At 44.3% G+C, this 27885-nt stretch overlaps 4 protein-coding genes, 2 long non-coding RNA genes and 1 other non-coding gene across 13 annotated transcripts; 3 read left to right on the plus strand and 4 right to left on the minus strand.

The window, feature by feature from the left end:
- Positions 1-294: 294 nt before the first annotated feature.
- Positions 295-4234, plus strand: LOC112889253. The gene is made up of 2 exons (XR_003228057.1): positions 295-788; positions 4001-4234. It is a non-coding gene; the product is annotated as an uncharacterized LOC112889253 (long non-coding RNA).
- Positions 795-3994, minus strand: LOC112889224 (replication protein A 70 kDa DNA-binding subunit A-like). 6 transcript variants are annotated; one of them, XR_003228050.1, is made up of 5 exons: positions 3305-3994; positions 3123-3222; positions 2804-3028; positions 2573-2708; positions 795-2431 (listed from the first exon to the last, which is right to left on the minus strand). XR_003228050.1 is itself a non-coding variant. In XM_025955761.1 (5 exons), the coding sequence occupies exons 2-5, from the start codon at positions 3567-3569 to the stop codon at positions 2702-2704; spliced, it is 597 nt and encodes a 198-aa protein (XP_025811546.1). In that variant the 5' UTR covers positions 3570-3578; positions 3664-3994; the 3' UTR covers positions 795-2701. The 6 variants fall into 6 exon arrangements, 3 of the variants coding, with proteins under 3 accessions (XP_025811546.1, XP_025811556.1, XP_025811530.1); XR_003228051.1 differs by having other exon boundaries at positions 795-1697; positions 1799-2708; XM_025955761.1 differs by having other exon boundaries at positions 795-2708; positions 3305-3578; positions 3664-3994.
- A 758-nt stretch (positions 4235-4992) lies between the features above and the next one.
- LOC112889244 lies at positions 4993-11531 on the plus strand. Of its 2 annotated transcripts, none has more exons than XR_003228053.1 (3): positions 4993-5613; positions 10802-10935; positions 11184-11531. It is a non-coding gene; the product is annotated as an uncharacterized LOC112889244 (long non-coding RNA). The 2 variants fall into 2 exon arrangements; XR_003228055.1 differs by having other exon boundaries at positions 5147-5613; positions 9774-10935.
- Positions 11532-15159: 3628 nt separating this feature from the next.
- On the plus strand, positions 15160-21125 carry LOC112893399 (PAN domain-containing protein At5g03700-like). The gene is made up of 7 exons (XM_025960708.1): positions 15160-18099; positions 18193-18278; positions 18385-18449; positions 19840-19887; positions 19971-20120; positions 20406-20672; positions 20964-21125. The coding sequence occupies exon 1, from the start codon at positions 15801-15803 to the stop codon at positions 17346-17348; it is 1548 nt and encodes a 515-aa protein (XP_025816493.1). The 5' UTR covers positions 15160-15800; the 3' UTR covers positions 17349-18099; positions 18193-18278; positions 18385-18449; positions 19840-19887; positions 19971-20120; positions 20406-20672; positions 20964-21125.
- A 500-nt stretch (positions 21126-21625) lies between these two features.
- Positions 21626-21786, minus strand: LOC112879176. Its single transcript, XR_003226000.1, has one exon. It is a non-coding gene; the product is annotated as a U1 spliceosomal RNA (small nuclear RNA).
- On the minus strand, positions 21626-24217 carry LOC112893407 (E3 ubiquitin-protein ligase ATL6-like). The gene is made up of 4 exons (XM_025960719.1): positions 23967-24217; positions 23642-23871; positions 23408-23511; positions 21626-22750 (listed from the first exon to the last, which is right to left on the minus strand). The coding sequence occupies exons 2-4, from the start codon at positions 23834-23836 to the stop codon at positions 22294-22296; spliced, it is 756 nt and encodes a 251-aa protein (XP_025816504.1). The 5' UTR covers positions 23837-23871; positions 23967-24217; the 3' UTR covers positions 21626-22293.
- Positions 24218-26293: 2076 nt separating this feature from the next.
- On the minus strand, positions 26294-27737 carry LOC112902831. The gene is made up of 3 exons (XM_025972019.1): positions 27074-27737; positions 26889-26969; positions 26294-26640 (listed from the first exon to the last, which is right to left on the minus strand). The coding sequence occupies exons 1-3, from the start codon at positions 27431-27433 to the stop codon at positions 26566-26568; spliced, it is 516 nt and encodes a 171-aa protein (XP_025827804.1). The 5' UTR covers positions 27434-27737; the 3' UTR covers positions 26294-26565.
- Positions 27738-27885: the final 148 nt, after the last annotated feature.

Here is a 27885-nt window from a genome sequence, read left to right on the forward strand (position 1 = left end):
TCCCGGCGGGCGGCGGCGATCCGTGTCCCGGTATCCGAGGTGGATCTGCCGCAAGTACATTTGTTTATTATTACTTTATCCGATTCCGGCTCCACTACTCCCTCACTTTTGAGTCCAAAAGCTCCTCGGGAATAAACTTTGACCATTAGTTTCTCTTCTTAGGTCAGTCTCAATAAAATTTCGTCAGAAATTTCGTAAGCATCAAACAAATAATATATCAACTATTCTGCTGACTTGATAATGTTACTATGATAAGAGAGGGTCTTGTCTGAATGGTTAGGTTTGTGGAGCACAGCCCGCGGCAGGAACCAGGCGGACGATAGCCTGCATGCGGCACTCGCGGCTAGGGCAAGGCGGCTAGCCTTGCGGTTGGCAGCCCACGGCCAGGAGGAACCAGAGGTCCAGACAGCCGGCGGCCTGCCCACGCCGCTCGTAGCCAGGGCTCAACGAAGCAGCCGGCGCAGCTCGCATCTGCGGCTCGTTGGAGACCAACGCTCCTCATCTCTTCCGTCCGCCGTCCCAACTCCCGAGCCCCACTCGCGCCTAGCTGCTCGGCCGCCTGACCCCTCAACCCTAGCGTGGAGGAGGCGTCGCGGATTGGCCGACGTCGCGGCGGACAGCGGCAAGCGCTCCGACCGGCCGACCCAGCCCATGAGCGTCGTACCGCGCGGGGGCTTGGCGGCGAGGGCGGCCGGACCAGCAAGCAGAAGCGACAGCCCACAGCTAGCCGGACCAGCAGCCTCCAGGCAAATCGAGCAGACCAGTGAGGCAGTGAATTGTGAAGCAAGGTGAGGTTTTTGAAGAATTTGTCATTGCAATTAACGATTACTTATAGGACTTGAATCAGTATCATGGTGCTCTGCAATAAGGCATTGACATTTGCTGGGAAGTTCGACTTCATTACATAGTAGTAGGAATACTAATAATTACATATGCTGAGCCATCACAGAAGTGTGCATGCCACTTTACCAAAGATGTATTGCAGATTGAGTAATAACTTCAAGTCTTCAACTGTTTTTTGGTAGCAATAGAAGTTGTGCCAAATCTGCTGTATCTAAATGCTCTAGAAAGCATCGATTAATAGAGTTCTTTTCCAAAAGACCTACATTGCCCATTAAAGTTCACAAAAGCCTCTTCTACCAGAATTCAAGGCATGCTTCTTTTTTTCTAAAAGATCCACCGTTGTGCTCCTTTAGCATATAATTGTATGCAATAGAGAATAATAGTTAAACAGTGTGTGAATGTTGTGAAATATAACCAATTTGGGATTTAAGTCTGTTACAGGACATTTTGCATTTTTTTATTTGGTGCTTGAATTAGTGTTGGTTAATTAACAGTGTCATGAGGAGATGCATAGGATTTCTTATGGAGGAATAAGGATTTAATACTACAGTTTGTAAAAATATTAGCAAAAAGAATGAAAGAGTCTTACTTATTGTTTTGCTTTTTTCCCCTTGGAAGGATATACTTTGATAAGTTTGTAGTCCTCATCACTATTATTGTCACTGTTGCTTGGCTGCTCCCTTTTGTTCCTGCGGCTATCTTGTTCCCTGGAACTTCTATTATCATTGAAAAGTAATTTAGTTAAATTTAGGTATATGCATAAATTAGTTTATAGAAAAACAAAGGATACATACTCGGTAGTTTTCTATAGGGTCAATATCTGTTTGAGACTTCTGTACCAGCGGAATTTCATCCTATATGTTAGTATGAAATATACTATAAGGAAGTCCAAGAATTTTTTTTGAAAAAAGAAACTAAGAATATAAGAAAAAAAAGAGAACTTGTTTGTGTGTACCTGTTTTGTATCAACTTTGTATTTGATTGGAACTAATGGTGGTACATGCCTTGAAGTTGAAAGTGAGATAGTACTGCTGCTGCTGCTGCTTTGTTCTTGTTTGTCAGAGCTTTGGATATTTGTTTCTTTCCCAAACTGGTGTGTGATATAAAGAACTTCAAATGATGGATCCTTGCTGGCAAAACTCTTTTTTGATGAAATCTTGACAATGAATGTGTACTTTTGTCCAATCAAAGCAGTGATTTCAACAGGAGTATCACTTTTGCCATACATATTGGACAATTTTTCTACTGGTTTTCCAATCAGTTGTTCTGCTTTTTTGTCGAATAGGATGAATTCAAGTTCGTATGTGTCATTACTGCCCATAAGACAGAGTTTATACCTATGTGAAGAATAAATTAGAACTCAATTGCCTTTTGTCTATGAAACAATTTGAGACTTGAATAAAAGGGAAATATGTTAATCATATATGTACCTTGGCATTGCTTCGGTGCATACACAATTGTCATTTGTGCATTTATAACTTGAACCATGGCGAAAAGTCTTTGAGTGGCATGATTTACATGCACGATACCACCATCCTTGATTTGGAGCTAGCCTTGTAATTGTGATGGTGGATTCAAATTTCTGGTTCTGTACAAAGATATAAATTTAGCTAAGAATGGAACTATTTAAGTGTACATTATTCATATAATACCTTGTTATAATATAGTTAAATAGTATTTTGTGAACTATAAGAGGCCCATATTTTGTGTTTTGATAAGGTAGAATTACCTTATGATCAACTGGATCAACTTCTTTCTTTAGTTGCAGCAGGGTTTTCTTTTCGATATATTGCGCATTCTCATCATCGCCTTGTTATAATATAGTTAAATAGTATTTTGTGCTTGTACTGGCTCCACCTCATCCTCTATTTGCAAAAGCATGGAATAATAATTAATATAATTATACTAATCTATCTTTATGTATCATGCATATATATAGTATGGAGTAGTAAATTCTTACTTTGCATAGAATTCGTTGATTGCTGGAATATATTCATTGATGTACCATCGGCAAGCAGAAGTTCCAGTTAGGATCACTTTGTCACCTTTTTCAGTTTTTATAGTCTTTGCTAATGTTCCGACAAAGATAACAATAACTGCACTTTCTTGTCCATTTGCATAAACTGTTTCTGCATCAAATTCAATTGCCCTTGGACCCCATAGAGATATTTCAATTGAGTTGCCTCTGCCATAAGTTTTTAGGACAGGAAGCAATGCATTATTATTGTTGAATTTGATTGCAATACTCATTTGAAAAAACATCACTCTACATAACTTACTTGTCGTCCTTAAGGATAAAAATCCGTTTTGTTTGTATCTTGCCATATCCATATCGGACTTTTGCAACATTAGATACAGCTGCGACATAGCCAATGATGTCTGAATAGAATGCATATAGAATTATGATCATGCATATGTTGTGGAAATAAAAAAATGTAGATTTATAGTAAGAATATATTACCTAGGAACCTATCAGTAAGGTTTGCATGATGTGGCAGCTCTGAGAATGGGATCAAGTTGTAGACATATTTTAGGAAATCTGGTGGTTCTGGCACTACTGGAGTGATGATCGATCTCTGAGTCAACTTTATCATATAAGGAGCTTCCACCACTTTGTAGATGTTTTTTGCTCTCTGAACTAAGAATCTTTTGATGTCAACTATCTTTCCTTCTTGTAGATGAGGTTTTAGGTATGGAATATCTTCTGGTGGTATTTCAACATACATAACATTGTTCTGTAATAGGAATGATTAGTATTACAAAATGATATTAACATTACTGATAGAAGTAAAATAGTGAACTAATAAATATGAAACTTACGTTTTCATCAATGATGACCAAGTCCTGATGTTTGATTTGACCATCCTTGTCACAGAATTCCCACACCCACGTATATTCCAATTCTGTCCATGAGGATTTAACTCTGTAAGCATATTAGTCGCCATCTGCAAGAAAATATGTTAGATAATATTTCTGGTTACATCGCATCTCAATGAATCGAGTTCATTATATAAATGGGCTAATTAGCTTGCTGCTTAATTGAGAGTTCTAATCAGTTGTGGAAAGGGAATGCTATTCTTTGCAGGGCTGCTTTTGCTTACTGAGCTGCTGCTGAGTAATGCTAAGGTAATGCATTTTTTTTCTTTGTGTTTGATAGGAGGGAGGAGATCAGGATTTCGGAGACTCATTGACCAGTCTTCTGGAAGGTAAGGAACCACAAGTTGTTTGATGGCGTGATTTTGATGTGCAAGCTATGGAGTCCCTGCTGCTGGAACATCTCAAGCTACTGTTGTTCTCTTCCTGTAACTTTCTTTGGTACTGGAACTTAATTTGTATAGTTTACTCTTGAGATGAATGCATGATTCAGATGGGCTTCTCCCTGTTGCTCTTAGGTTATAATAGTTCACGTAATGAATATATGTATAAGAAATAGGAAGAAGCAAGGACACATATACATATATGATTACAAGTAGTAAAGTGAGGGTACGGGGCGGGCAACAACACCGGATGAAGATGGCATTCAGCCCGGGGATGAGTCAAGCAGGTTGTCAACAGCGATGCCCTTGTGTAACAATCGTACGAGGAAGAGACAGGTGGATTGATAGAGGAATCAGAAACAGGAAGTAGATTTACAAAATGGTAATAGAACTCAGATATGTAAAAAGAAAAGCAATGAAAGCTTACCAATCACAGATTCAGTTGAGCGCCCTTTTGTGACTTGTGAGATACTGAGCTTGTTTTTCTGGAACACAATGGCCCTTCGTCTGCTCGGTAGCTATTTATTTATAGTATGAGATTGCTTAGCTGGAACAAAGTGACCTTTCGTCTACTTGGTATTAGTTTATAGTATGTGAGTCTGCAGGAGAGCTGTTAGCGCCGTTTTATCTTTTCTCTGTTTGGATTTTTCTCGGCTGGCTCGAGTTTTCACGGGGGTGAAGTCTTGATATTTTACAGCAGGAAGAACCAACCAAGTAACCGAGCCTGCAGCTAATGGCCTTGCACGTGCAGACTAATCTCATTTTTGTGTCTTCCTTTTCCTTTTTTTATTGTTTCACCTCCTCCTATACGCTGACTGGGTATACAGGTACGATCAAAGCAAAAGGAGGATCAAGCTACCAGTGCAGAGGCTTCCTCGTTTCAGTCGGCGAATTGGTTCTGCAGCAGCTTTGCCGGCGGAGCAGGTTCAGTTGGAGCAGCCGTCGTTCAACACCTGGAAGAACGAACGAGAGACCACCATTAGCTAATCCAAATTTTTAGCCCATCCACTCCCCAAGTGATGGTCCACACACAGCCCACAGACTCAGGCAGACGCCACAGACTCCCTGATGTGGTGACGGCACCTCGTTCCGTTTCAGCAGAGGAGGTAGGGAACCCTAGGCGGTGGCGGACCCGGCGAGGCGTTGACGAGCAAGCGGCGGCCGCGGGCCCTGCAAGGCGTCGATGAGCGAGCGGCGGCCGCCAGCGGCACGCACCCCGCAGGCACGTAGTGACCGGCGGCTAGGCACTCTAGCAGTGCTTCCCAGACAGGGGCTTCGCCTATGCATCCGCGTGCGTGGGGGCGCGGTGCTATCTGCGCATGCCAGCGCTAGGGCGGGCAGGCGGTGAGCGGCTGCAACCAGGCGTCGAGATCTAGCGGCGGCCGGCGGCGGCACGCACCCCGCAGGCGCATAGCAACCGGCGCCTAGGGGCTCCAGGCCGGCGCGCCAGTGGGCTCCCCGGGTTGCGGCTATCGGGCTGTGCGGCACCAGCATAGCAATCGGGGCACTAACAGTAAGCCACCAAGATCCAGGAATTGCATTTCTTTTGTGAAAATTTGTCGTTGCAATTTGCGTATACTTGTGAATTTTTATAGTAGTAGTAATGGAGCCAGTGATATTACCTGCAAAGTTCAATTGCGTGTCTATGCCACTTTTCAAAAAATGCCGCTTTGTTCTTGTTTGTCAGAGCTTGGGATGTTTGTTTCTTTTCCCAACTGGTCTGTGATATAAAGAACTTCAAATGATGGATCCTTGTTGTAAACACTGTTTCTTGATGAAACATACATTTTCGTCTATAATAACCAGGTCTTGATGTTTGATTTGTCCATCTTTATCACAAAATTCCAACATCTGCAGACATGTATGTTCCAATTTAGTCCATCAGGGTTTAACGTTGTAAGCATATTAGTTGCCATCTGCAATAAAGTATGTTAGATGTAATTGAATATTTCACGATATACAATATTTCGAGTTTGATTTCCACAAGTTCCATCTTCATTTTCTATTAGTATTTTAAGGCCAGATTTGGATGTTACTCTTGAAATTGCTACATATAATTGGCCATGTGCGAATACAGGTTTTTTGAGATATATACCTACATTAGTTAATGTTTGTCCTTGACTTTTATTTATAGTCATGGCATAGCACATTTTTATTGGAAATTGTCTTCTATTTAATATAAATGGCCATTTACATCCTCTCGTTGTAAGATTTATACGTGGAATGTAAACTTTTTCTCTGATATTGGAACCAGTTATTATAATAGCTTCTATAATATTGTCACCTAAATTTGTTACAATTAATCGTGTACCATATAATATTGTCACCTAAATTTGTTACAATTAATCGTGTACCATTACAGAGTCCTATGCTTTGATTTAAATTTCGTAGTAGTATTATTGGCACACCAATTTTAAGAACTAATTTGTGCTGTGGAAAATTAGTAGCAGTTAGAGTGTTCAGGTATTCAACAGGATAAAGAATATCTGCATCATTGCATGTATCTAAACACTTTGAAATAGAATCAGCATTTAGATATTTTTTATCTTCTTGCGGTACAAGAGTTAGTATATGAGTATTAATATCCTCATTAGTTGGCGCTAGAATTGCTCGCTCTTTCAAATATTCTGGTTTGTAATACTTTTGCTCAAATTGTGGATAAATACAGTTTACTAACGCTGGAATTTTTTGGTCCATCAGTATAAATGAGTAGTTCATGTGGTATTTCTATCCACGTAGGTTCACTATCTCCATCACGTTTATTTGTTGGCAGGAGTCCTTCACCTAATTGTAATATACCATTGATTAAATGATCGGAGATCACTATAAGATGTACTGCATATACTATTGGTAATTTTTAAACACATGTTTTCTGTTAATTTTAATACCTGTACATATTTCCATAGATATGATTTTATTATTGCTGCATCGATTATTTGTGTTCTTGTTCCATTTTCTATTACTGGTAGAATCTGTCGTAAATCTCCTCCTAGTACCACAACTTTTCCTCCGAATGGGATTTCTTTTGCTTGGGAGTTTATTTGACTTATGATATCACGTAGTGATCTATCCAATGCTTCAAAACATCGTCTATTTGTCATCAATGCTTCATCCCATATTATAAGAGGGTTTCAATGATTAGTTCAGCAAGTATACTTCCACGTTTAATGTCACATACTGAACTTTCATCTATATCTAATGGGATTTTAAATCGTGAATGTGCTGTTCGGCCATTTGGTAATAACAAAGATGCTACACCAGAAGATGCCACTGTTAATACAATCTTTTTACGTGCTCTTAGGTACGAAACAATTGCATTCCATAAATAAGTTTGTCCCGTGCCACCATATCCTGATATGAAATAGAATCCACCTATATTGTCTAAAACATTTTTTATAATTATGTGGAAAGCATTTCTTTGTTCAGAATTTAGACATGCATATAATGTGTTGGCTTGTTCCTCCAGTTTGTCAATGTCATAGCTTAATTCTTCTTCGATTAAGCGATTCATAATATAATTTTTATATTCTTTGCTTTTTCGAGGGAAGTTAAAATTATGTATCTGTACTCCATTTCTAGAGAAAATGTATTCTAAATCATCTAGCAATAAATCCATTAATTTAGTATCAGGTGGAGTATGATTTATTTGGTGCAATTGTTTTTGTGCCGTGTATTTAAAATCATCTGCCATGTGGTGCCAATTTTTTTCAAAAAATCTCTTTCATTTTGTATTCCACAATATAATATCATAGTTACAAATAGATGTCTTAATTGTGATGATGATGCCCATATTGCAGCCTCTCTAAATGTCCAATACCATTCCTCATCATTATTCAGTAACCCACGAGCCATGCATGCTTCTTTAAATGTGTTATATAAGATTCCATTATATGTTCTTATATCCTCATAGTTTTTTGCACCTTTTACAACCATTAATAACATCCGTAAGTAGAATCATTCTCCTTCAGCTGGATTGACATAATATAGACGGCCTATTTTTTCGCCATGTTTTCTACCATTCCATTGTCGATTTTTTTTTATCCCATGCCCATTTCAAAGGAAACTCGCAATATGTTAATTCATGAGCTTTTTCATATTTCTGGTTCGCTATGAACCATTCTGTTAACATTGTTTTTTGTAGATCAGAATTTTCTATAAGTTTCTTCAATTTTGCATTACTTTTAGACGGTACAATATTCATGAATGGCAAGTAAACTGGTAGTCGTTCTACTGCAGGTGTGATGATGAATTTCATAACCGAATAGTCTCCAAAGTGCATCTTGTTCACATATATATCTACAATTAAGATATTCCTTTATTTCATCAATTGGGTCATTATTTTCGTGTCTTTTCTTTAGAATTTCGAAAAAGATTGTTGCTTGATCAGGTCCTTTGTTAACATATTTGCATAAGTATTTCAAGACTGTGCTCTTACTTCAATATTCAACATTTATGTGTGCTTGGTATTTTTTTTAATAGAAATAGATTATGAAGTACAACCCATCTGTTGTCTAAGTTGTGGTTATTTCTACGAATGTATATTTTTGTATTACACCTTTTGTATAGTGTAAAACCCTTTTCATCAAATATTGTTTCATCTTGGAAGTCTTTTGGTAGAATTTTGAGCACTTTCCTTTTTCACACAGGGACAATGTGGGTCTTTATTGCCACAAGGTCCATGCATCATGTGTTCTGCAATAAGTATGTATCCTAATGGATCAGTATTTGGGTCTGGTATCTCAGCTGAGATAAAATGATCTATCATTTCAATATTTATATCAGGTCCATTAGTGTTGGCTAGCCAGACTAATATATGTACATGTGGTAGGCCTCTTTTCTGAAATTCTATAGAATATAATATTGCATTTGTAGGACCAAAAACTACACCAGAACGTATTGAAGTAATTCCTGTAGTTTTACATGAAAAACACGTACTATTATATCTGGTCTATCATTTGGTTGTTGACCTTTAGATAACATTTGATTGATTAATGACCATTTAGGATTACATGTAAAGGTTATAAATAAATCTGGTGGACCATATACTCGGCATATTGCAATACCATCATGGTAGTTTTGAATCATATATCTTCTGCATCCTGTATGGCTAGATGGTAATAATGTTTTTTTGCCAATTTGGTCACCATGTAGGTTTTCTTTTTCTACAGCATCTGCTATACCTTGTAGATATTCGACTCTTAGTTTATCCTGATTTTTGGCAATATATTGTAGTCGATCTTCGTCCTCACATGCACGAGCATCAACAATTATTTGTTTTGATAATTGTCCATAACAGAGATATGGATTTGGTTGGTTTTTCCTATAGTGTATTTGGTATCTAAAATAATCGTGCATTGTTACCCTATTTCATTTTCGATTAGTTTGTTTATTATTGTCATAATAAAAAATGCCTAATTGGTATCCTCTTTAACCATAGGGAAATAGTAGTGGATATTGTAGAGCCATAAATGCAGGATGTAAAATTGATATTTCATGTAAACTTTGATCTTCACTTTGTACTATGATATCTCGTTTATAATTTTCCAATGATATATCACCGACTATTAACAGGACTAATTCATCACTGTTTGGCATTTCAAATTGTACTGGATCATTTTTATCTGCACCAATTATACGTATACTAACATCAATACCATTATGTTCCTTTAGCAGATCCCTTGCAAAGCAAAATTTTTTCACCAAAGGATTACATTGGTCTAGCATGTCCATTAGACCTTTTACAATATCTGGATCAATATCTGTTGTTTCACTTTCTTGATTTTGCAAGTCACGTATTCTGTTTGAAATTTCGTTTTCAGTATCAAATATGTATAATTCAGCGAACCTTGGGATATCATTAGGTTTAGGCAATAGTGATCCTATACGATGATGTATTTGTCCATTAATGCGAAAAATATAAGGTCCATCTTCTTGATTTATAGATTTATCTATATTTGCCCCCCTAGATGTAAAAGCAAACAAGTTATTATATTGTCTTATTTTTTGAATAAAATGTTTAGATTGACTATCACCATTGTTATCAAGTAGCTTTGCAAGAAACTCAGGAGGTTTTTTAAATGGAGGAATTTGGATTTTTCCTTCTTTACAGCATAGGTTGTAAGTAATAGTTCCATGATTAGATTTAATTCTTTCATTATACCAGAATATTGCTCCACAATATTGACAGTCATGATTAGCTGCTCCATAGTATGATCTTCCAGAATATGATTCTTTCAGCTATTATATATATTTTGGAGAAAAATATATATTATCTGTTTGTATTGATAAGTATGCTGTTTTTTTGTATGTTTAGATTACGTCTCTTCATTCGATTAATTACACCTTCTTCTATTGTACAGTTTCGATTAACATCAACTATTTTGCGCTTTTTAGTCCTTGCCATACCTTTTGTTAATAAGAGATAGAAGAAAATGTTAGTATGTTTAAATCAAGAGACAAGGATAGTAGGACACTTCGATTTCACATAAAAAAGGTAAGAGTGATAAAGAACACATACTAAAAAGGTAGGCTAATCGATTATTTATTAGTTTTTCTTAAAACGTTTGCCAATCCAGATTTCATATATTTGTCGATTTTGATTATTGGTGCATTAATAGCAAACATATAGTACTATTTCAAAAAAAAAAAAGAAGTGATGCCAATTTCTTAACCATTTTGCATTTTTTGTGTGTGTTTGATAGGAGGGAGCAGAAGAGGATATCAGAGATTCATTGACCAGTCTTCTAGAAGGTGAGGAACCACAAGGTGTTGGACAACGTGACTTTGATGCGAAACCTATGAAAACCCTGCTGTTGGAAATCTAGAACATGTCAAGGTTTGAACACGTTACGTTTCCTGGCAGTTTGATACTGAACCACTTTTGCTCTTGCTTGATCCATGTTAATTATGAATCTGAAACCTTCTACTTTTTCTTCATGAATGCATCGTTCAGGTGGGCTCCTCCCCGTTGCTCTATTTAGATGATTGGTGCATTAGCAAACTTATAGTACTATTTTTAAAAAAGAATTCGTGCCAACTTCTTAACCATTTTGTATTTTTTTTGTGTTTGATATGAGGGAGCAGTCCTCTGGAAGGTAAGGAACCATAAGATTTTTGACAACGCGAACTTGATGCGCAACATATGGAGGCTCTGCTGCTGGAAATCTGGAACATGTCAAGGTTTGAACACGCTATGTTTCCTGGTAGCTTGATACTGAACCACGTTTGCCCTTGCTTAATATATGTATGAGAAATAGGAATAAGAAGCAAGAACACAGATACATATCGACAAAGAGGAAATAGAGACAGGAAGACTCAGATACGTAAAAGATTGTGACTTGTGAGATATTGAGATTTATGAGGAAAACTTCCAAGCGCTTTTGTGAGTTGTGAGATACTCAGATACGTAGTAAATCTATTTAATAATGGGGGGAAATTTCCCATTCCGTAGAAAAACACTCAGCTTCGTGCCTCTGAACCATGCGAACAAGGGAGTAAAAGCAAGATAGCTCATCATATGGACTAAAATCGTGAAGCGGACATCTTTGAGGACTTAGGCTATGGATATACATTATGAAACAAGAAAGTATCTTATCATTATGAAAACATCTAGTTCACCTTCAATATTCTTCTTGTATATAATTCAAAATTTATACACTTAGGAAAAAATAAAAAAAATTACTCCATGGATCTATGCCACCATGTGATTGTTCCATAAATTTAGAGCCTTTTTAGATATAATTTTACAGCTGTTTCAACAGTTGGTAAACTTATTGGGCAGAGATCTAATTGGCCTAAAGCACATTGGCTGGTAAATCAGCCCAGACATCTTGACACATCCAATGGGCCCGGCCCAAATGCATGTTTCCTTCGTAAGAGCGGCGAGCCGGCGACACTGAAACGTTTTTTGATTCCATCCAAATTGCAGGACGGAGGCCAGCGTTCCCTGTTTGATTGTCTCTAGCCTAAAAGGTCCACGGTTTCACATTTCAGAACGAAGAAAAGGCAATCGCTCCAGTGCCCAGTCGACCATGTCGTGCGCCGTACTTGAAAATTTAATTTCCAACCACCTCGATAACGAACTAACGATGCAACTGAAAAAGGTTTGGAAAGGGCACGTGATTGAGATTCAACGCCCGCTGACATTGCGCAGATGATCTTCACGCACACAAAGTTATCCAGCACATTCGCATTTTTCAGGGCTTTCCAAAAGTGGTTGTCCAGAAGATGTACATACGAGGAAGTACACCCATTGAAAATCCAAAGGGTATGAAACACTGGCATTGCTAACTTTCTATGCTACGTTCACCGGCCAGTACATCACAACTTTTTTTTCTCAATGTGCCTTTCGTTTTTTCCCCTTTGGAAGGAATTTAGCCAACGTAGTAGACAAGCGTATCCCCGACAACGTAATCGCGAGAAAGGAAAAAGGAAAACACCCGAAAAAAACATTGCCTTGTCAAGCCATCGATCGCCAAGAACTGCAAACACAAAATCATACCTTATTCAAGTGGCGGAGCTGAGCTTTGTGACGTAGCACAGGCTCGATCTTTCGATAGGTACGGTAATTTCGACGGTGGATACTCGATGTTGGCGATCCGGGCTTCTAATCAGTCACGATTCGAATTCCTACAACCCTTGCACCGTTGTTCTGTTGGTTATCAACCAAGCACAACCCGATTGACCTCACCAATAAAACTTTTCCCTACAAACGAATCGAAGAACACAAGCAAGAAAGTATAAACACGCAATCTGAAATTGCATATGTATATAAAACGAATCCAAGTAAAAGGTTCGAGCTCTCAATTCAAAAGGACTGATCGGCACAGTCGAGGAGAATAAGAACAGGGCTCTGAACACCGTAAAAGGACTTGTCACCACAGTTACAATGAATCAATCTTAGTTTCTCGATGGAAAATTAGAACTAAACAAAACTCAAACCCTAATGTGGCAGCGGCTACTGAATATATGAGGGTTAGGTCGTGGATGACCCCCTGGATGCACCCATATGGGCTCCAACATGATACACAGGCTAACGGTCCAAAAGACGGTGGCGCACCACCATGATAGATTCTGGACGTCCATTTTTTTTGACGATTCCCGTTGACTCATATGGAATTTGGATGTGGGACCGGTGTCATTGGAAGCTTTATATAATTTCCTTTCCACACATATAAAGAACGTCCAAAACAGACTTTATATGCGATCTAGGCATCGTTTTTGGTGCATGCTGCTCCTGGATTCCGAGGTGGGCTTGAACTTGAATTGCTTTGGATCTTTTAACTTGGTGACTTGAACTGAATTAGCCTCAGACGTCTTTTTGACTTGGACACCTTTGTTGGACTCCTCATTCTCCATACCATGCACCAATCATGGTCGTATGCATGAGTATTGTGTACCTCATCACTTTGCTACCGGATCCACCGACCTCAATGAATTTTAAAAAATAAGTGGTAAATTACTGTATAGAGTAGTTTATTATAATCCCGACCTCTTCTGCATAAGACCCTGGTGCTCTCGTGGTCTGGTTTCACCCCTACCTCATTCAAAGCACCATTTCTGTTTGATCTTCATGGAGATCACAGCCTAACTGCCTGCAACCGCACTGACAAGGGGTTAAAGATTAAAGGAGTGTTTGGTTCCGGAAAGCTTTAGTCTTGTCAAATCAAAGATAATCTTATCATTTAAAAATATTAAATAAAGTTTAATTATAAACTAATTGCAAAATTCCTAGGCTAATACGCGAGACGAATCTAATGAGGTATATTAATCTATGATTAGCGAACGGATACTGTAGCATCACTATTGCAAATCATGGATTAATTAGACTCATTAATTTCATATCGTGAATTAGCACTCATGTGTGAAAAAATTTTGTAAACAAATTTTATTTAATAATTCTAAATTACAAAATTATTGTTTGACAGGGCGGGCTAAAGTTTAGCCCTCCGAAACCAGCGTGGCTCAGAGAACACGCATTCCTAACATCCTACCTCACCTGCCAGTCGAGAGGCTGAATCAACAGCACGTCATGCGGTTGGCAGCTCAACCGCTGGAGCTGCAACCTGCAACTGCACAATGTACAGGTGAGCTGACATTTTATGACGCAACTTGTGCGGCATAAAAACGCAGTTGACAAATGCGAGCGCGGCGACTTCTCAGATTGACCAAATAATGTGTGGATCCGCAGCAGATATCGTGGCATGGGGCTTCCCCTCTCGCTGCATGTGTTGCTGATAAGTGACAGGGTTCCAGAAGTTGACTTATTTGGAGGAGGATCCAAATAAAAAATGGCATAAAAACTGGAGAAAAAAAATACTTCCTTCACCGCAGAATCGTAACGCATCCGCGTGGGATGCTGGTCAGGCTTCTGTTCTTCAGGCTATCCAGAAGGGAAATGGAGAGCAGAGTACATAAAAGACGACGGCTACAATTTTTTCCATATGGTTCAAGAAGACACTGAAAAATCGGGTAGAAGAAATCCCTATTCAAATCAAGTAGCCTTGTTCAAATTGGCTACGTGCAAGGTAGCTCGTCGACGAAAACAATGTGTTCCGAACGGTTGGTATGAGCATGATCGCGAGTATAATTGTCCGGTTCCGGTGCGGCAGCAAGTTACAATAAGATGCTGCAAATAAAAGACGGGGCAAGTGGGCAGGCTTTCAGCTGAAAGCATGAGACATCTTAGCAGAGGTTTTGGACCGAGGTAAAAATGACAGGGGGCCACATAACGATCCTGCTTGATGGTTGAGCAACCAGATTGCCTTAGTTTGGAGATGGTTTGACTTTGCATATATGGATCACCAATTTCACCATTTGAATTAGATCACTAATTTCATTTCTCCTTGCTTATCACATCGTATAAATAGCATATTAAAGGATACGCCTTTCACAATATACTACATTGTAAAGTTTTTTTCCGGTTTTGTAGCCGCCAGGCTTTACTCTCTCCTTATTAATACAACGGGCAGCTCCTGCCGGTTCCGTTTAAAAAAATGTAGTATAAACACCGGTATTTTATCTGGTTTACATTACTACTAATTCTTATATACAAGTCTAAAACAACCACACTTCCATTGTACCCTTTTTTTCTTTGAAAGTTGCATAGTACTTGCTTAGGAGGACTAAAATGGAAAGGTCATAACAACATCTACACCAAATATAGTAGGCGAGCCACTGCCCAAGTGGCCAGGTCCATGCTCACATGGGTTGGACTCTTGAGCACTCCTCGATCGGCCTTGTTTATCTTGTAATTGGTGGAAGAGTTGCACTTTCCAACTGCAGGTAGGCAACAGGAATATACAATTCGGAGTTGCTGATCGCAATCTCACGGAGAGCAAGAGTCCAGCAGTAATCTATTCAGTGTGCTCGGTGCTCAATGCGCCTTGACCAAACCACCCCATCCGCACCGCACCCTTCTCTGCTTTATCTTAGCCTGCCGAGCCACGAGTGGCATGGCGCACGACCGTGCTGATGCTGCGCATCGCTCTCACTCACTGGTACTAGCTCGCAGCGGACGAATGATAAGTATTCCCGGCCCTTGTCCGCTCCTACTCGTCCGTCACTGATGACTGATGATCTTTGTCCACCACTGTCTAGCCACCGTCTTATGCTGTCAGCCATTCGCTTAAATTCATCAGCTTTTCAAGAATCCACGCTCGAATCCAGAGCGTGTGATTACAACAGATCAACAAGGCTGACATGGAAGCGGTCATGGCAAGGATTCATCTCGTGCTGGTGCTGTGCGTGGCGGCGGCGGCGGCGCTGATGGCTTCTTTTTGCGCCGCCGCCGGCGAGGGTGCGGCGGCAACGGCGCAGGAGCTGCGGCGAGGCTTCTCGGTAACCCACGACCAGTCCTACTCGCAGTTCCAGCCGGTGCTCGCCGACCCCACCGGCGCCTTCGCGCTCGGCTTCCTCCGCGTCAACGCCACCATGCTGGACCTCGCCGTCCTCCACCTCCCGTCGGCCTTCCCGCTCTGGCGCGCCATCCCCGACCGCCCGGCGCCCTGGTCCGCGCCCGCCTCCCTCACCTTCGACGGCGGCCTCGCGCTCACCGACCGCGCGGCCAACAAGGTGCTCTGGTCCGCCGCCGCCGCCTCTGCCTCGGCCGGCGACCGCGTCGTCCTCCTCAGCACGTCCAACCTCCAAATCCAGAGCACCAGTGCTGGTGTCGTGTGGCAGAGCTTCGACTACCCGTCGGACACCATCGTCCAGGGCCAGAACTTCACCTCCGCGGCGGCGCTCTTCACCCTCGACCGGCGCTTCGCGATGCGGCTGGGGAGCAACTACTTCGCGCTGTACATCGAGCCGCCGCCACCGTCGTCGGGCGGCGTCGCCGCCGCCATGTACTTCAAGCGCACGGCGCTGGAGGCCAAGGCCCAGATCGTGGCCGGCGGCGGGCCGACCTACGCGCGCGTGGAGCCCGACGGTTTCCTCGCCATGTACCAGAAGGAGGGGCCACCCGCCGACGTGCTCTCGTTCGACACCTTCAACCGGGGCGTCCGTGCCCTCCGCCGCATGACCCTGGAGCCCAACGGCAACCTCCGCGCCTACTACTGGGACGGCACCCGGTGGGCCCTCGACTACACCGCCATCACTGAGACCTGCGAGCTCCCCACCACCTGCGGCGCCTACAGCGTCTGCGCGCAGCCCAGCGGCGGGTGCGAGTGCCTGGCCAACGCGACCGACGGCTCGGGCTGCGCCGCCGCCACCCCGGCCTCCGTCAGGGGCAGCCTGTGCGGCACCACGGGCGGGGAAGTCGGCGGGCTGTACTGGGCGGTGCGGCGGCAGGGCGTGGAGCCGGTGAACAAGGAGCTGCTGGGGTCCGAGCACGCGGCGTCGGCGACGGATTGCGAGGCGCGGTGCGAGCGCAACTGCAGCTGCTGGGGCGCGGTGTACAGCAACGGCACCGGGTACTGCTACCTCTTGGACTACCCGGCGCAGCTGCTGGTGGTGGGCGACGAGCGGAAGCTGGGCTACTTCAAGGTCAGGAGCCTGCAGGAGGCGGCCGGGCGCGGGCGGAGCGGCGGCGGCGCGGGCGGGGTCAAGGCCGCGCTGCTCACCATAGGCGTCGCGGCGGTTGTCGGCGCGGCTGCGTTTGGGGCGTACAGGGTGTGGGACAGGAGGCGGCGGACCGCCGCGGACGCGAGGCGGCAGCTGGGCGCCGTCGACGACGGGCTCTCGCCGGGGCCGTACAAGAACCTGGGGTCCTTCAGCTCCGTCGAGCTCACCAACTCCTTCCGGAGGTAGCCAGGTCTGGGAGATCCGACAGCTGAGATGGGAAGTTGTCCAATAGACCCTGCGGCCGCCGGGATCTCCCCGCCGTGAAGGGACAAGGCGCAGCCGGCCAGGCGCGCGGGTTGGCGAGAACGGCGGCTATCGAAGAGCGGAGAAGGCAAGCAAAGCAAACAAAGGTGGAAGTGGAAGGGCAACCGAAGTTGATCTCTGAATTTGGCGGCTCGTTTGGTTGGGTGTAATTGGTGCAAGGGAACGAGAGTTTTTCTTATCTCTATCTCTACTCAAAAAATTTAATTGGGCAATAATTTTTGGTGCGACCTTTACCCCCACCTCCCTTGGTCATTCTGCCGATCGAAACGTCTTCCATCTCGTACGTCCAGCTGCCCCGCATTGCCTCCATGGCGCCTCCATCGATGTCGTCATCCCCGCCGCGTCCAGATTGCAGCGGCGCCATCTTGGGTCGACGACGCTATCCACGCCGCGTCCAGCTCGCCTCTGCGCCGCTCGAGTCGCCGCCGCCGTCCCCACCGCGCTGCCGCCATCCTTCGTCTTCGCCGCCGCCACCGCCCCGCGCGGCCCTTCCTCCTCCGCCCCTAGCCCCAGCCCTACGCCGAACCAACCCCGGCACCCACCCCGCCCACGCTCTGCGGTGCAGGGGCCACCGTCGCATCCCTGAGCCCTCTCCCACGACTAGACTCCGGCACCCACGCCATCCACGCGCCCGGGGTCTACCTGGACGAGCTCATCGCCTCTTCCTCATCCGGTTCGTGCCGCGGCGTTCCTTCCCCCTTCGCGCTATCCACTGTCTCTGGTGTGACCTAATCTAATTTTATGGTTGATCTGGTCGAGCGCGCAGCGGCGGCGGCGGCAAGGACGTGGAGATGGTCGGGGAGCGCCTCCAGGACGTGGGGATCTTGAACGGCTCCACCAGCAGCGCCGCAGGTTGTGTAGTCTCCTGCCCGTCTTGCGTTGTTAATTTTGGAGATGTGAGCCTCTCGAAGGTTGAAAAATTGATCTCTAATCTACGTGTGCTGCTTTGATGTTCCAGGGGATGGTTCTGCACCTAAGCCGGAAGAGGTGAAACGGCTGCCTGGTCGTAAGGTCAAGAAAAAGGTTGGTTCCCTCTTACACAGTTCTTATAATTCACCTCACATTGAGTCACGATGATTACTAGCCTGCTAAATCTACTGATAGTTTGAAGTTCACGTATTCGAGTTATGTTTTGTGAGAGTGTACCTCACAGGAGCGTCCAGATATTTTAGTTTTTTTTCAGTCTGGAGATGATAGATGGAGTTTTTGGGTAATCCTTCTCAAAAGGGAAACAAAAAGAGAGTTTGAAACAATGTTCTCTGAGTTAAGCTGCTGGGTGTTTTCTAAATGAATTGTTAAGCACAAGCAAATCTTCCTCTTGTTGCTCAGAAGATAGATGGAGTTTGGAGTCAATTCCATTCAAAAGAAGCAAAGCAAAACTTCGGGACCATGTCCTCTGAATTAAGAAGTTAGGATGCTTTCCAAACAAATAGTTGAGTATAAACAGGTCTTCCACTTAGCTGCTTTAACCTTGCCATAACTCTTTCCTTGGCATTATACTCATGGAGATGTGTTCTCTAATGAAAACTGGGTGGTAGGAAAGTGATCTGTTTTGTAAAGACCTCTCATCATACAATTCTTTCCTGTTTGTTATTTGGTTTTGAAAAGGTGTACTAGGAACTGCCTGGTGATCCTTATATCAATAATCTAAAATAGTAAATGACTGAGCCTTCGCAACTGAGATTTCTTCAATTAGATATAGGATTTCTTGGTAAGAACATAGCAATAATTTTTTGTAATGAATAATTCTTGTATGACCATCAAATTTTTCATTGGCATAAGTTACAGTATATTGATTTGTTAGATATGTAACCGTGTTCTCATTTTTTTGGGTCTTTAAGTGAGAGATTATCTCTTTCTTAAGATATGTCCCAACTGTATTGACATCAACAAATTTTTGGCAATAAGACTCTTTGTCAGACCATGACAGAGTGTTATAGTTTCTGAGCTCCAAAGTTCAAAGAGATTGGATCTATGGTGCAAACTTGCATTAAATTCTGAATTCATATACTTACCAGTACTTGGTTAGTGATTTACCAGAAGAATCTGTCCTGTATGCAAATGAGTTTGACAACATGCAATACCATGATATGCTTGTACTCATGTAACAACTTCAATTATACTAATTGCCTAGCATAGTCCAGTATGCTACTGTCTAATGTTGTTACAATAGTTCGATTTGTTATAATCTACTAACTGTTGAAATGAGGAATGCACATTATAATCATATAATTAATACCATCTATTTGTCTTGTCAACTTCTCAAATGTATCTAATAAGGAAAAGGTGAGAATGCTCATGCTGAAGCTTGTCATGGTCTTATATCTAGATCACGAACGCAGATGACTGGAGTTAGTTTCCCTTTTGATTGCTTCTTTTTTATGGATATATTCTTTCTTTTTTTTTGTTTCAGTTCCGGCCACCATGTGCCAGCAGATGGACTCTATCACCAATACCAGAGGTATTATTATTTTCTTTCAGTTCTGTGCGTTGATGACGTGCTTTCCAGTTACTCTCCTCATTGCGCAAATTTTGTTGATTCAGCCCCTGAACAGCCGCGTGACCTTAGAAGAGAACGTGAGAGAGTGTATTCTGCCTCAATGATATCTGAACAAAGGGAGGAAAGGAACAGGAAACGACGAGAGGCTTACAAAAGGAAGAAGTGTGATGCAAACAACAAGGAAAATGACCTAGGTTTGCCCCTGTTGGAGTGAATGTGTCCATCATCATATCTTTTTGACATCTGAAAACCGTTTAAATTCTCTGCAAATGGTAGTACATATTCTCTGCATATGGTAGTACACAGGATTTTAATATTAATAGCTCTAATACTAATGCATGCGGTATTAGCGTTACTACCATACCTGAACAGCCAATGGGTATGGGTTGGCACCGCGCTCTAACAGTGCCGTGTCATTTAATTTAGTATTCGCTATTGTTTAGGGTTTTGGTTTTGCTGATGGTTCCTGTATTTTGCAGGTTTCCATCTTTGCTGATATGATACGGAGGGGCTTACACGAGGGGTTGCCTATCAATTCTTTTCGGGTGACTCCTATATATTTAATCATGGTTCAGCAGGAAGGCACAGAAGTCGTATGCCCCCCATTATGGAAGAAGAGACGAATACGTCATTGCAGATCCGTACTCGCCGACCTCGTAAACTTTTCTCCTTCCCTCACCGCTGTGAAAATGACCTCTGCACCGATCTCTACAACTTTGCCGCCGCCTGCGACCTCCATTCACAAGGTTATTCTATACCTATGGGACAGTGTCGCCGCATGCTATGGTGTTTGTTTGCTTTAATACTTGGTTTTTAATTTTAATAAACCAATTTTAGATTTTTTGGGTTAATTATCTCTTTTTATGGTATAATTTGAATGAACTATTTGTGGTATACTTTATACAATATGGTTACATATTTTCAATATTTCAGGATATCTTTTTGTGCTGCGGTAGAAATTTTTTTCTGCCCGTAATAATGCACAGGCATGAACCTAGTAAAGATAAGAGACTAAAATTTTCTTATTTATTTTGCAGGAGAGGGAGTTTACTTGGGATGGGGAGAGAGAGCTTAGAGACTCAATAATTCCTACCAATCTCTTCCCATAGGGAGGGGTGGTAATTGAGAGGGAATTCTGGTTTAAAATGAAAATAAATGATCTTAACCATTCATTATGATTTATGATATGATTTTTCACATCAAAATTCACATACCAAATAGAGGATATAAATTTCTTCTCCAACTTTCTCCCTCAATTCCCTCCACGAACCAAATAAAGGATTGCTTTCTATTTAGTTGCCAAACGCACCCAGGGGATTGTACCAAAAAGATTTCCAATTCTAGCCAGGGGCTGATTTTGAAGAGTTGGGCCCAATTTCATGTGGTGTCCGTGTAAAGCCCAATTATTTTCGTTGTTCGCCCTTCACGTGGCTCACCACCAATCTGAATACCATCTGTCCATCGCCCACTCCAAAAAGAAAAACTGAATACCATCTCTGTCAAGATAACACGACTATGATATCTAAATGCGGATACAGTGAAATACTCTTAAACAGCATTTGCCAGAAGATGGAGAAATCTTCTGTCAGTTCTGCGCAATACCAAAAGCTCAGATTACCCCATTGGCCTCTATGCAAGAAGGACCGAAATTTATCACTTAGAAGTGGACGGAGGGACCAAAATTTAATTCTTAGAATTAGCAGGGGCCGCGCGAACGCGTACCCCCTCTACCACAAATTATGACGTCCACTCTCCCACTTGGGGAGATGGTAGGCCAGCGCACCCACCGAGTGCAATGTGGGCCCCTAACCTAGGCCATGCCCCTTCATGATCGGGCATCGACCCCGTCCAGGTAAGTATGGAACATCGTTGCCCCTGGCCTTTGCTTTGTAGCTAGCTCCACCGTCCTACCCTCCTCGAACCGCCGAGGTGGTACTAAACGCGCGCGCCGCCTCCCGCCCTTTGCTGCCTGCGAGTCAGAAAAGCACTTTGCTTTTACGTGGGCCGATTTGTTACTGGGCCGCGCAGAATTTAGAGAGCCTTCCGTTCTGATTTCCGAAGCGACTTTCCTTGCGGAAGTCTGCAGTCACGGGTTCCATGTCACGCACTACACTGCAGAGTGAAAAAAAAAAACCCATAGCGCCAGCATGGCTTTCAAGCTACTATTGATCACGTAAGGACAAGCGCATCAATCATTTCAACCAAGACTGTACAAGCAAGCGCGATGAGCTTCACGAAATCAGAATGAAGAAGCCTGTTAAAACCAGATTGAATTTTCCCCAACACTAACCTCCTGAACACGTCGCGATCTCAACTCACAGCACCGTTCCGTTCCATGTAAACAAGGCGTGTGTCAGCGTGCGCTACCTAGTAATGCTCCGACGCGCCGGCGGCGCTCCCGCTCTGCCTCACCGTCTCGCCGCAGGGAGAATGGCGGCCGGCAGCAGCAGCAGCAGCAGGGCTCGGGTCGCTGGGGGAGGCGGGCTCTTCGGTGACGATCTCCAGCCGGCCATCCGCCGCGTCCATGTCCGTCCGGTGCCCGCGGGGCGCTTGCGGTGACGACGCGGTGACGTCGGACGAGGACGCGGGGACCTGGGAGGAGGCCGCCCTCGCGGCGGCGGCGCCGGCGACGAGGACGCTGTGTTCGGGCGGCGCGGCGCGGTTGCCGCCGCTGGCCTTGGCGCGCAGGGAGGCGCGGCAGACCGGGCAGGTGGGGTGCTGCCGGAGCCAGGCGTCGATGCAGGGCGCGTGGAAGGCGTGGCCGCAGGCCGGCAGCACGCGCACCACGTCCTTGGCCTCGTACTCCTCCAGGCACACCGGGCACCTGCACACCGCAAGCACAAAGCGCACGACGTTCAGTTCAGTCCATGGAAATTCTATGCTGCGCTGATCGCATTAGACTTCTTCTTTTTTTTCCAGATTCATCAGGATTGCAGTTGCATGAACGCTGATCGCGGTGATCTGCAGGCATGTTAATCGTAGGACATTGACCAGAAAGAATACTGTGAGCGGCCGTTAAACTGAAAAAATGGCAGCACTGTTGCAAGGTTGCTTTCACTTTGACTCTGTGCACACGTCAACCTCGATTTCACAAGTCTCAAATTGGTAACCAGTATGGCCTTTCAAATGGTGTGATAAGCCAGTTTCAGAACGGCAAGTGCACATAACCTAGCACAACTTTTTTTTTTCTTTCAGAAATTTAAAACCTCTTCTTTTAGGTTTCCACATTGGTCGTCTGTGGGCTGCAAAAGGGGTTTATGGATTCTCTACTGCCACGGTCTACAAATGGTAATAGGTTTAGCACACCGAGGTTGCCAGCCAATTGTGGCGAAATGCAACTATACTTGATGGCCAATTGGTCATCGAAAGTTGCCAAATGCAGCGAAAACATGTGCGGTTGAGCATGATGCACGCACGGATCTGAACTAAGCAGATTTGCTGCAAAGAACAGAGACGAGGAGGAGGAAGGCGATATCTTAACTGCGCCTCCTGCACCGGCGGCCGCTGCGGGCCGCCGTCGCCGAGCTTGACGGTGGGGAAGGTCGTCACCACGGAGGGCTCCAGCCCGTGGATCCCGCGCTCCACCTGCACGAGCACGCAAAGTTGATTCCCGACAAGAGTCGCCAATCATCGAAGAGGATAACACGGCGGATAAGGGAGCGAAATCACGAGAGATAGGTAGGGGAAGGGGACGAAGGGCCGGCGGCCGCCTCACGTTGTAGGCCGAGACGACGAAGGCGTCGCCGGCTGCTCGGTCTGCGGCGGCGGCGGCCCTGGACAGGTGGAGGCGCGCGCAGAGCAGCCTGGTGAAGACGAAGAGCACGAAGAAGGCGCTGACCGAGAAGGCCATCACCGTGGTGACCATGTTCATGCCGCCCATGCCGCCGGCGCCGCCCTTTGAATCTGACATTGCTCCAGCATCTCAGTCCGGCGCGGCGGCCCCCTCTGCGCAGCAAATAACCGAGCCGCTCATGCCCCCCGCCGCTTCTCGAATCCCGCCAGAGAAATTAACTGCCAGTACGGGGCTGAGCAGAACGTACCTGGACGCCGGTCTCCTCGGCCCGGCCGCTTCCCGCTCAAGGCCCTGCTATCCACTAAGCATCCCGCCTCTTCGTTCCCGGGTGATTAAAGAGCAGGAGGAGGAGGAAGACGAAGAGGAATAGCGGATAGAGGCAGGCATGGCGATGGCGACGGCGAGTGTGCCCTGCCCCCGCCGCGCCTATGGGGAAATTTTTAATTCTTTCGCTCGCTCCTAATGGCGATAAAACAACCCGCGCTCACTTGTCGACCGCGGGGGGCACGGTAATCGAATTATATCCCCCCCCGGGGCCGGAATCTAATGCCATTGTTAATGCGCGCCCAGTCGCCGGATTAGCCCCCACGATTAGCAAGTCAATCATGGAGGGGCCCGAGCAAAGCGAAGGCTCTCGCTTTCAGCCCGAAGCCGCGGTGGCGCCACCCCGCGCCCGCCCCTTGTTTAATTCTTCTCCTCCTCCTGGGGGTGTCGATCGTGCCAGGGTTTTTCGCAGCCTCGCTTCTTTTTGCTTCTTTTTGGATGTTGGAGAGCAAGGCCGCGGCCGACCTGCCTGCCCCGGCAAACCATGTGCTTAAACGTGTTTGTTACACGCCGTCGGAGCAGATGACACGGCGCGGCGAGAGAGACGCACGAGCTGGAAACGGGGAGCCATTTTTGTACAGAATAGCTGGTGAGATCGATGGCCAATGTACTTGCGCGCCCTACCTCCGTTGCACTTCCACTCTTTCTTTTCTCTGTTTTCTGATTGAAAGAACACTCTCAAGTGCGGAATAACATTTACGCGTTCGATTTGATAAAATTTGTTGTCTGGTCTCAAAATTCGTAAAGCTTCAGCCACTTTTACAAGGCGCGCACGATATTTAACCTTGAGATTCTCAATCAACAATTAGTCCTACAAGATGCATAATTTGCTATAAAAAAAGTGGGATCGTTGGATTTTGTAATTGAAAGTGCTACCAAGTCTTGTTTTAAAGACCGCAAAGTTAAACCGTGTCTTACATTTTAAAATTGAGGATATAGGCGCCCACGAAGCTCGATGCTAGAAACATTCCTTTTGTTTTAAAAAATGCTACAGAGTCATTTGCAGTAGGAGATCCTTTTGTATACATACCTTGAGACTCTATACCTACATAAAAAATAGATATAAACTTCACTAGTTAAGGCTCACAGAGAGGCGCACCAACCGAGCTATGCTCGGCTTAGTGAGGTGGAATAGTAGAGGAATTCTAACAGAAAAAAAAAACAGTTGTATGCCTTCTATTGACAGAAGAATTTGGGCACGATTCCCTTTTTTTCTTTATTACTAAAATATTCTTTAAGTACTTCGTTATATATTTCCAAATATAAAAAATGGTTTAACTACTTGGCACAATCTCCAAAATTAGACTTTAACCCCTATTTCTCTTCAAGGGCCTGTTTAGTTTCCGGCGCATAAATGCAAAAAAGCCGTAAACGCAAAATTTTCAAAGAAATCTTGCTAATTTGAAGTATTAAATGAAGTCTATTTACAAAACTTTTTGCATGGATGGACTGTAAATGGCGAGACGAATCTAATGAGCCTACTTAATCCATATTTTGCAACAGTGATGCTACATTAACCATCCACTAATTATTGCTTAATCATGGATTAATTAGCATCATTAGATTCGTCTCGCGATTTACAACCCATCTGTGCAAAAAATTTTGTAAATAAACTTCATTTAGTACTTCAAATTGACAAGATTCTTTTGCAAAAAACTTTTTTACGTTTATGCGCCCTGATCTAAACAGGCCCTAAGTTACAATGTTTTTTAGCAACAACTTCATAGCTTGATGTATTTTCATATACGGACTAGTGATGCCACTTTTGTATAACAAAATTTATATCTTCTAAAGGTAATTGCTGATCACAAATTGCAAGATATGAACCTAAATATGTGCGCACGCCTTATAAAAAAAGAAATGGAAGAGTAACATTTAAATTCATACTTACGTTCAAATCGTGTGTCACACGCAAAAGGCTTGTGCTGGAAGGGCCCGTGTCCAAAATATTCCGGCCCCATATGGATAGGCTGGGGATGGTCTTTTCCGAACAAGGCAAAGAATAAAAGTGTAAATGATCTTTGACAATCAAATCCCCGCTCAGGCCAGTCTTAATAGAGAGTTTTATCGTACCACATTAAGAAAATTGCTGACTTGATGAGGTTATTATGAGGAGATAGAAGAGAATAGTTTTATCAGATGAGAGAGAAATTTTATCCCAATAACATCAGCGAGCACACCTATTAAGTTTTCAATTTTGATAACAAGTAATGAAATTGTGCACTGAAATTGGCCCGCAGAACATCGATATTGTTTAAGAGTGTCCGTTTGCACTGCTGTAACGCCGCGACAGAGCAGTTGCATTACATGCCCAGAGTGCAACAGTATCTCGCGCCTGACCATCCATTACAAAGCACACAAATGTAAAAGCAACACAAATTCAATCACCATGCACGCACGTCGCAAGAAAAAGTTGCACGTGTAGCATGCAACTAGCAGTGCATCCTCTCCTCCTGTGGTGCCATCAGACTACCTGACCGTCGCCTTCGTCTTCGTCCTCTCTTGAGGCGTTTAGAGCAGATCTAGTAGAGGGACTCTATCGTCTTGTTGAGCTCTTCAAGCTTCTTCATCCGCAGCCTCTCGCTCTCGCTCACAAGCTGCCCCGAAGTAGCAGCACACAGCAGCGAAAACGTCAGTTTCGTGGGAATATGTTGGGCCTGGCCTGCTTGGCCAAGCCCAAATCCAACGGCCTAGTCACTTGTGAAAGGCCCAACCAAGTTTACCATTCTTTACTGGGCTTGAGAAACATTTTTCTTTTCCATTTTTTTAAAAAAGTTCACACCTACAGAAACAGTTCTTGGAAAATGTAGAGCACGCAGGTTGTTTGTAATCGAGATAGGCGTACCTCCATGAGCCTGTTGACGAGCGTAGCCTTCTCGTTGCTCTTCTCGTTGTAGGCCTCGAGGCACATCTTGTATTCCTTCTCCTGCTCGATCACGTTCGAGAAAAAACAACACAAACAAGGTCGCTGTTATCTCGCTGACCAACGAGCAGTAAGCCAATAATCTATCAGGGTGCAAGCTTAATTACCTTTCTGAGGCACGTCTTGCCGAGCGGCTTGAGCTGCTTGTTGACCTTGTCGATGCGCTTGCGGATGGCGTCGACCTCCCGGCGCGTGGGGTCGGCCATGACCTCGAGCTCCTGGCGGATGAAGGCGAGGCGCTTGGTCTCCTCCTCCACCCGGCCCAGCATGGAGAACACCTTGTCCCGCACCTCCAGCTTCCTGCGCTCGATCTCCTCCTCCTTCTCCTTGAACAGCGACAGCGCCGACCGCGACGACGACTGCTCCGCCGCCCACTCCGCCATCGCCTCCTCGCCCGTCGACGCGCTCCGCACGCACACGATCTGCATCTGCTGCTCCTTGCACTCCATCTCACCCCCCTGCTGCATCGTCCTGCTGCCAACTGGCCTGGTAGCAGCTCGATCGGTGCCAATCGACTCCCTCACCGAACAGGCAGAGGTGGCTGTGCTGTGCAGGGGGGCTTGCACTCTAGTTAGCTCGTGTAAGAAATTGGTACCTAGTAGGAGCAGCTAGCCAAAGCCAACCACCACTCGTCTATTTATCACTCCTCGCTTCCTTGTGCTCCCAGCTGATGCACATCCATTTCCTTTCTCCTCCTTTTCTTTTTCCTGTCTTGCAAAAGATGGAGAGAGCTGAGTACTAGCTAGTGTCCTAGCTAGCTACTCGCAGTCTGAACCTTGAAGCAACCACCGGCGGGGCGATTTTATACTAATAATTTCTTTAGTCATTTGAGGTTATACTCAAGCTGCATGCCACGATCTCTCTGCTGATCATGAGACAGCATCATCTCCCGTGCATGTGGCCGATAAGAGGAGAGCGG

The sequence above is a fragment of the Panicum hallii genome, chromosome 1, assembly GCF_002211085.1.
Source record: "Panicum hallii strain FIL2 chromosome 1, PHallii_v3.1, whole genome shotgun sequence".
In the NCBI taxonomy this organism is placed as follows: Eukaryota; Viridiplantae; Streptophyta; class Magnoliopsida; order Poales; family Poaceae; genus Panicum; species Panicum hallii.

Bases quoted from the DNA above. Each gene is read 5' to 3' on its own strand.
- LOC112902831 (XM_025972019.1), bottom strand. From the start codon at position 27,433: ATGCAGCAGGGGGGTGAGATGGAGTGCAAGGAGCAGCAGATGCAGATC. The intron at 26,970-27,073 runs GTAATTAAGCTT...GTGATCGAGCAG, and splicing joins GCAAGACGTGCCTCAGAAAG to GAGAAGGAATACAAGATGTG. The intron at 26,641-26,888 runs GTACGCCTATCT...ACTTCGGGGCAG, and splicing joins TCGTCAACAGGCTCATGGAG to CTTGTGAGCGAGAGCGAGAG.
- LOC112893407 (XM_025960719.1), bottom strand. From the start codon at position 23,836: ATGTCAGATTCAAAGGGCGGCGCCGGCGGCATGGGCGGCATGAACATG. The intron at 23,512-23,641 runs GTGAGGCGGCCG...GTGCTCGTGCAG, and splicing joins TCGTCGTCTCGGCCTACAAC to GTGGAGCGCGGGATCCACGG. The intron at 22,751-23,407 runs GTTAAGATATCG...TGCGGTGTGCAG, and splicing joins CCGCCGGTGCAGGAGGCGCA to GTGCCCGGTGTGCCTGGAGG.
- LOC112889224 (XM_025955761.1), bottom strand. From the start codon at position 3,569: ATGTATGTTGAAATACCACCAGAAGATATTCCATACCTAAAACCTCAT. The intron at 3,223-3,304 runs GTAATATATTCT...CATTCTATTCAG, and splicing joins CCTTACTGATAGGTTCCTAG to ACATCATTGGCTATGTCGCA. The intron at 3,029-3,122 runs GTAAGTTATGTA...AACTTATGGCAG, and splicing joins TTTATCCTTAAGGACGACAA to AGGCAACTCAATTGAAATAT.
- LOC112893399 (XM_025960708.1), top strand. From the start codon at position 15,801: ATGGAAGCGGTCATGGCAAGGATTCATCTCGTGCTGGTGCTGTGCGTG.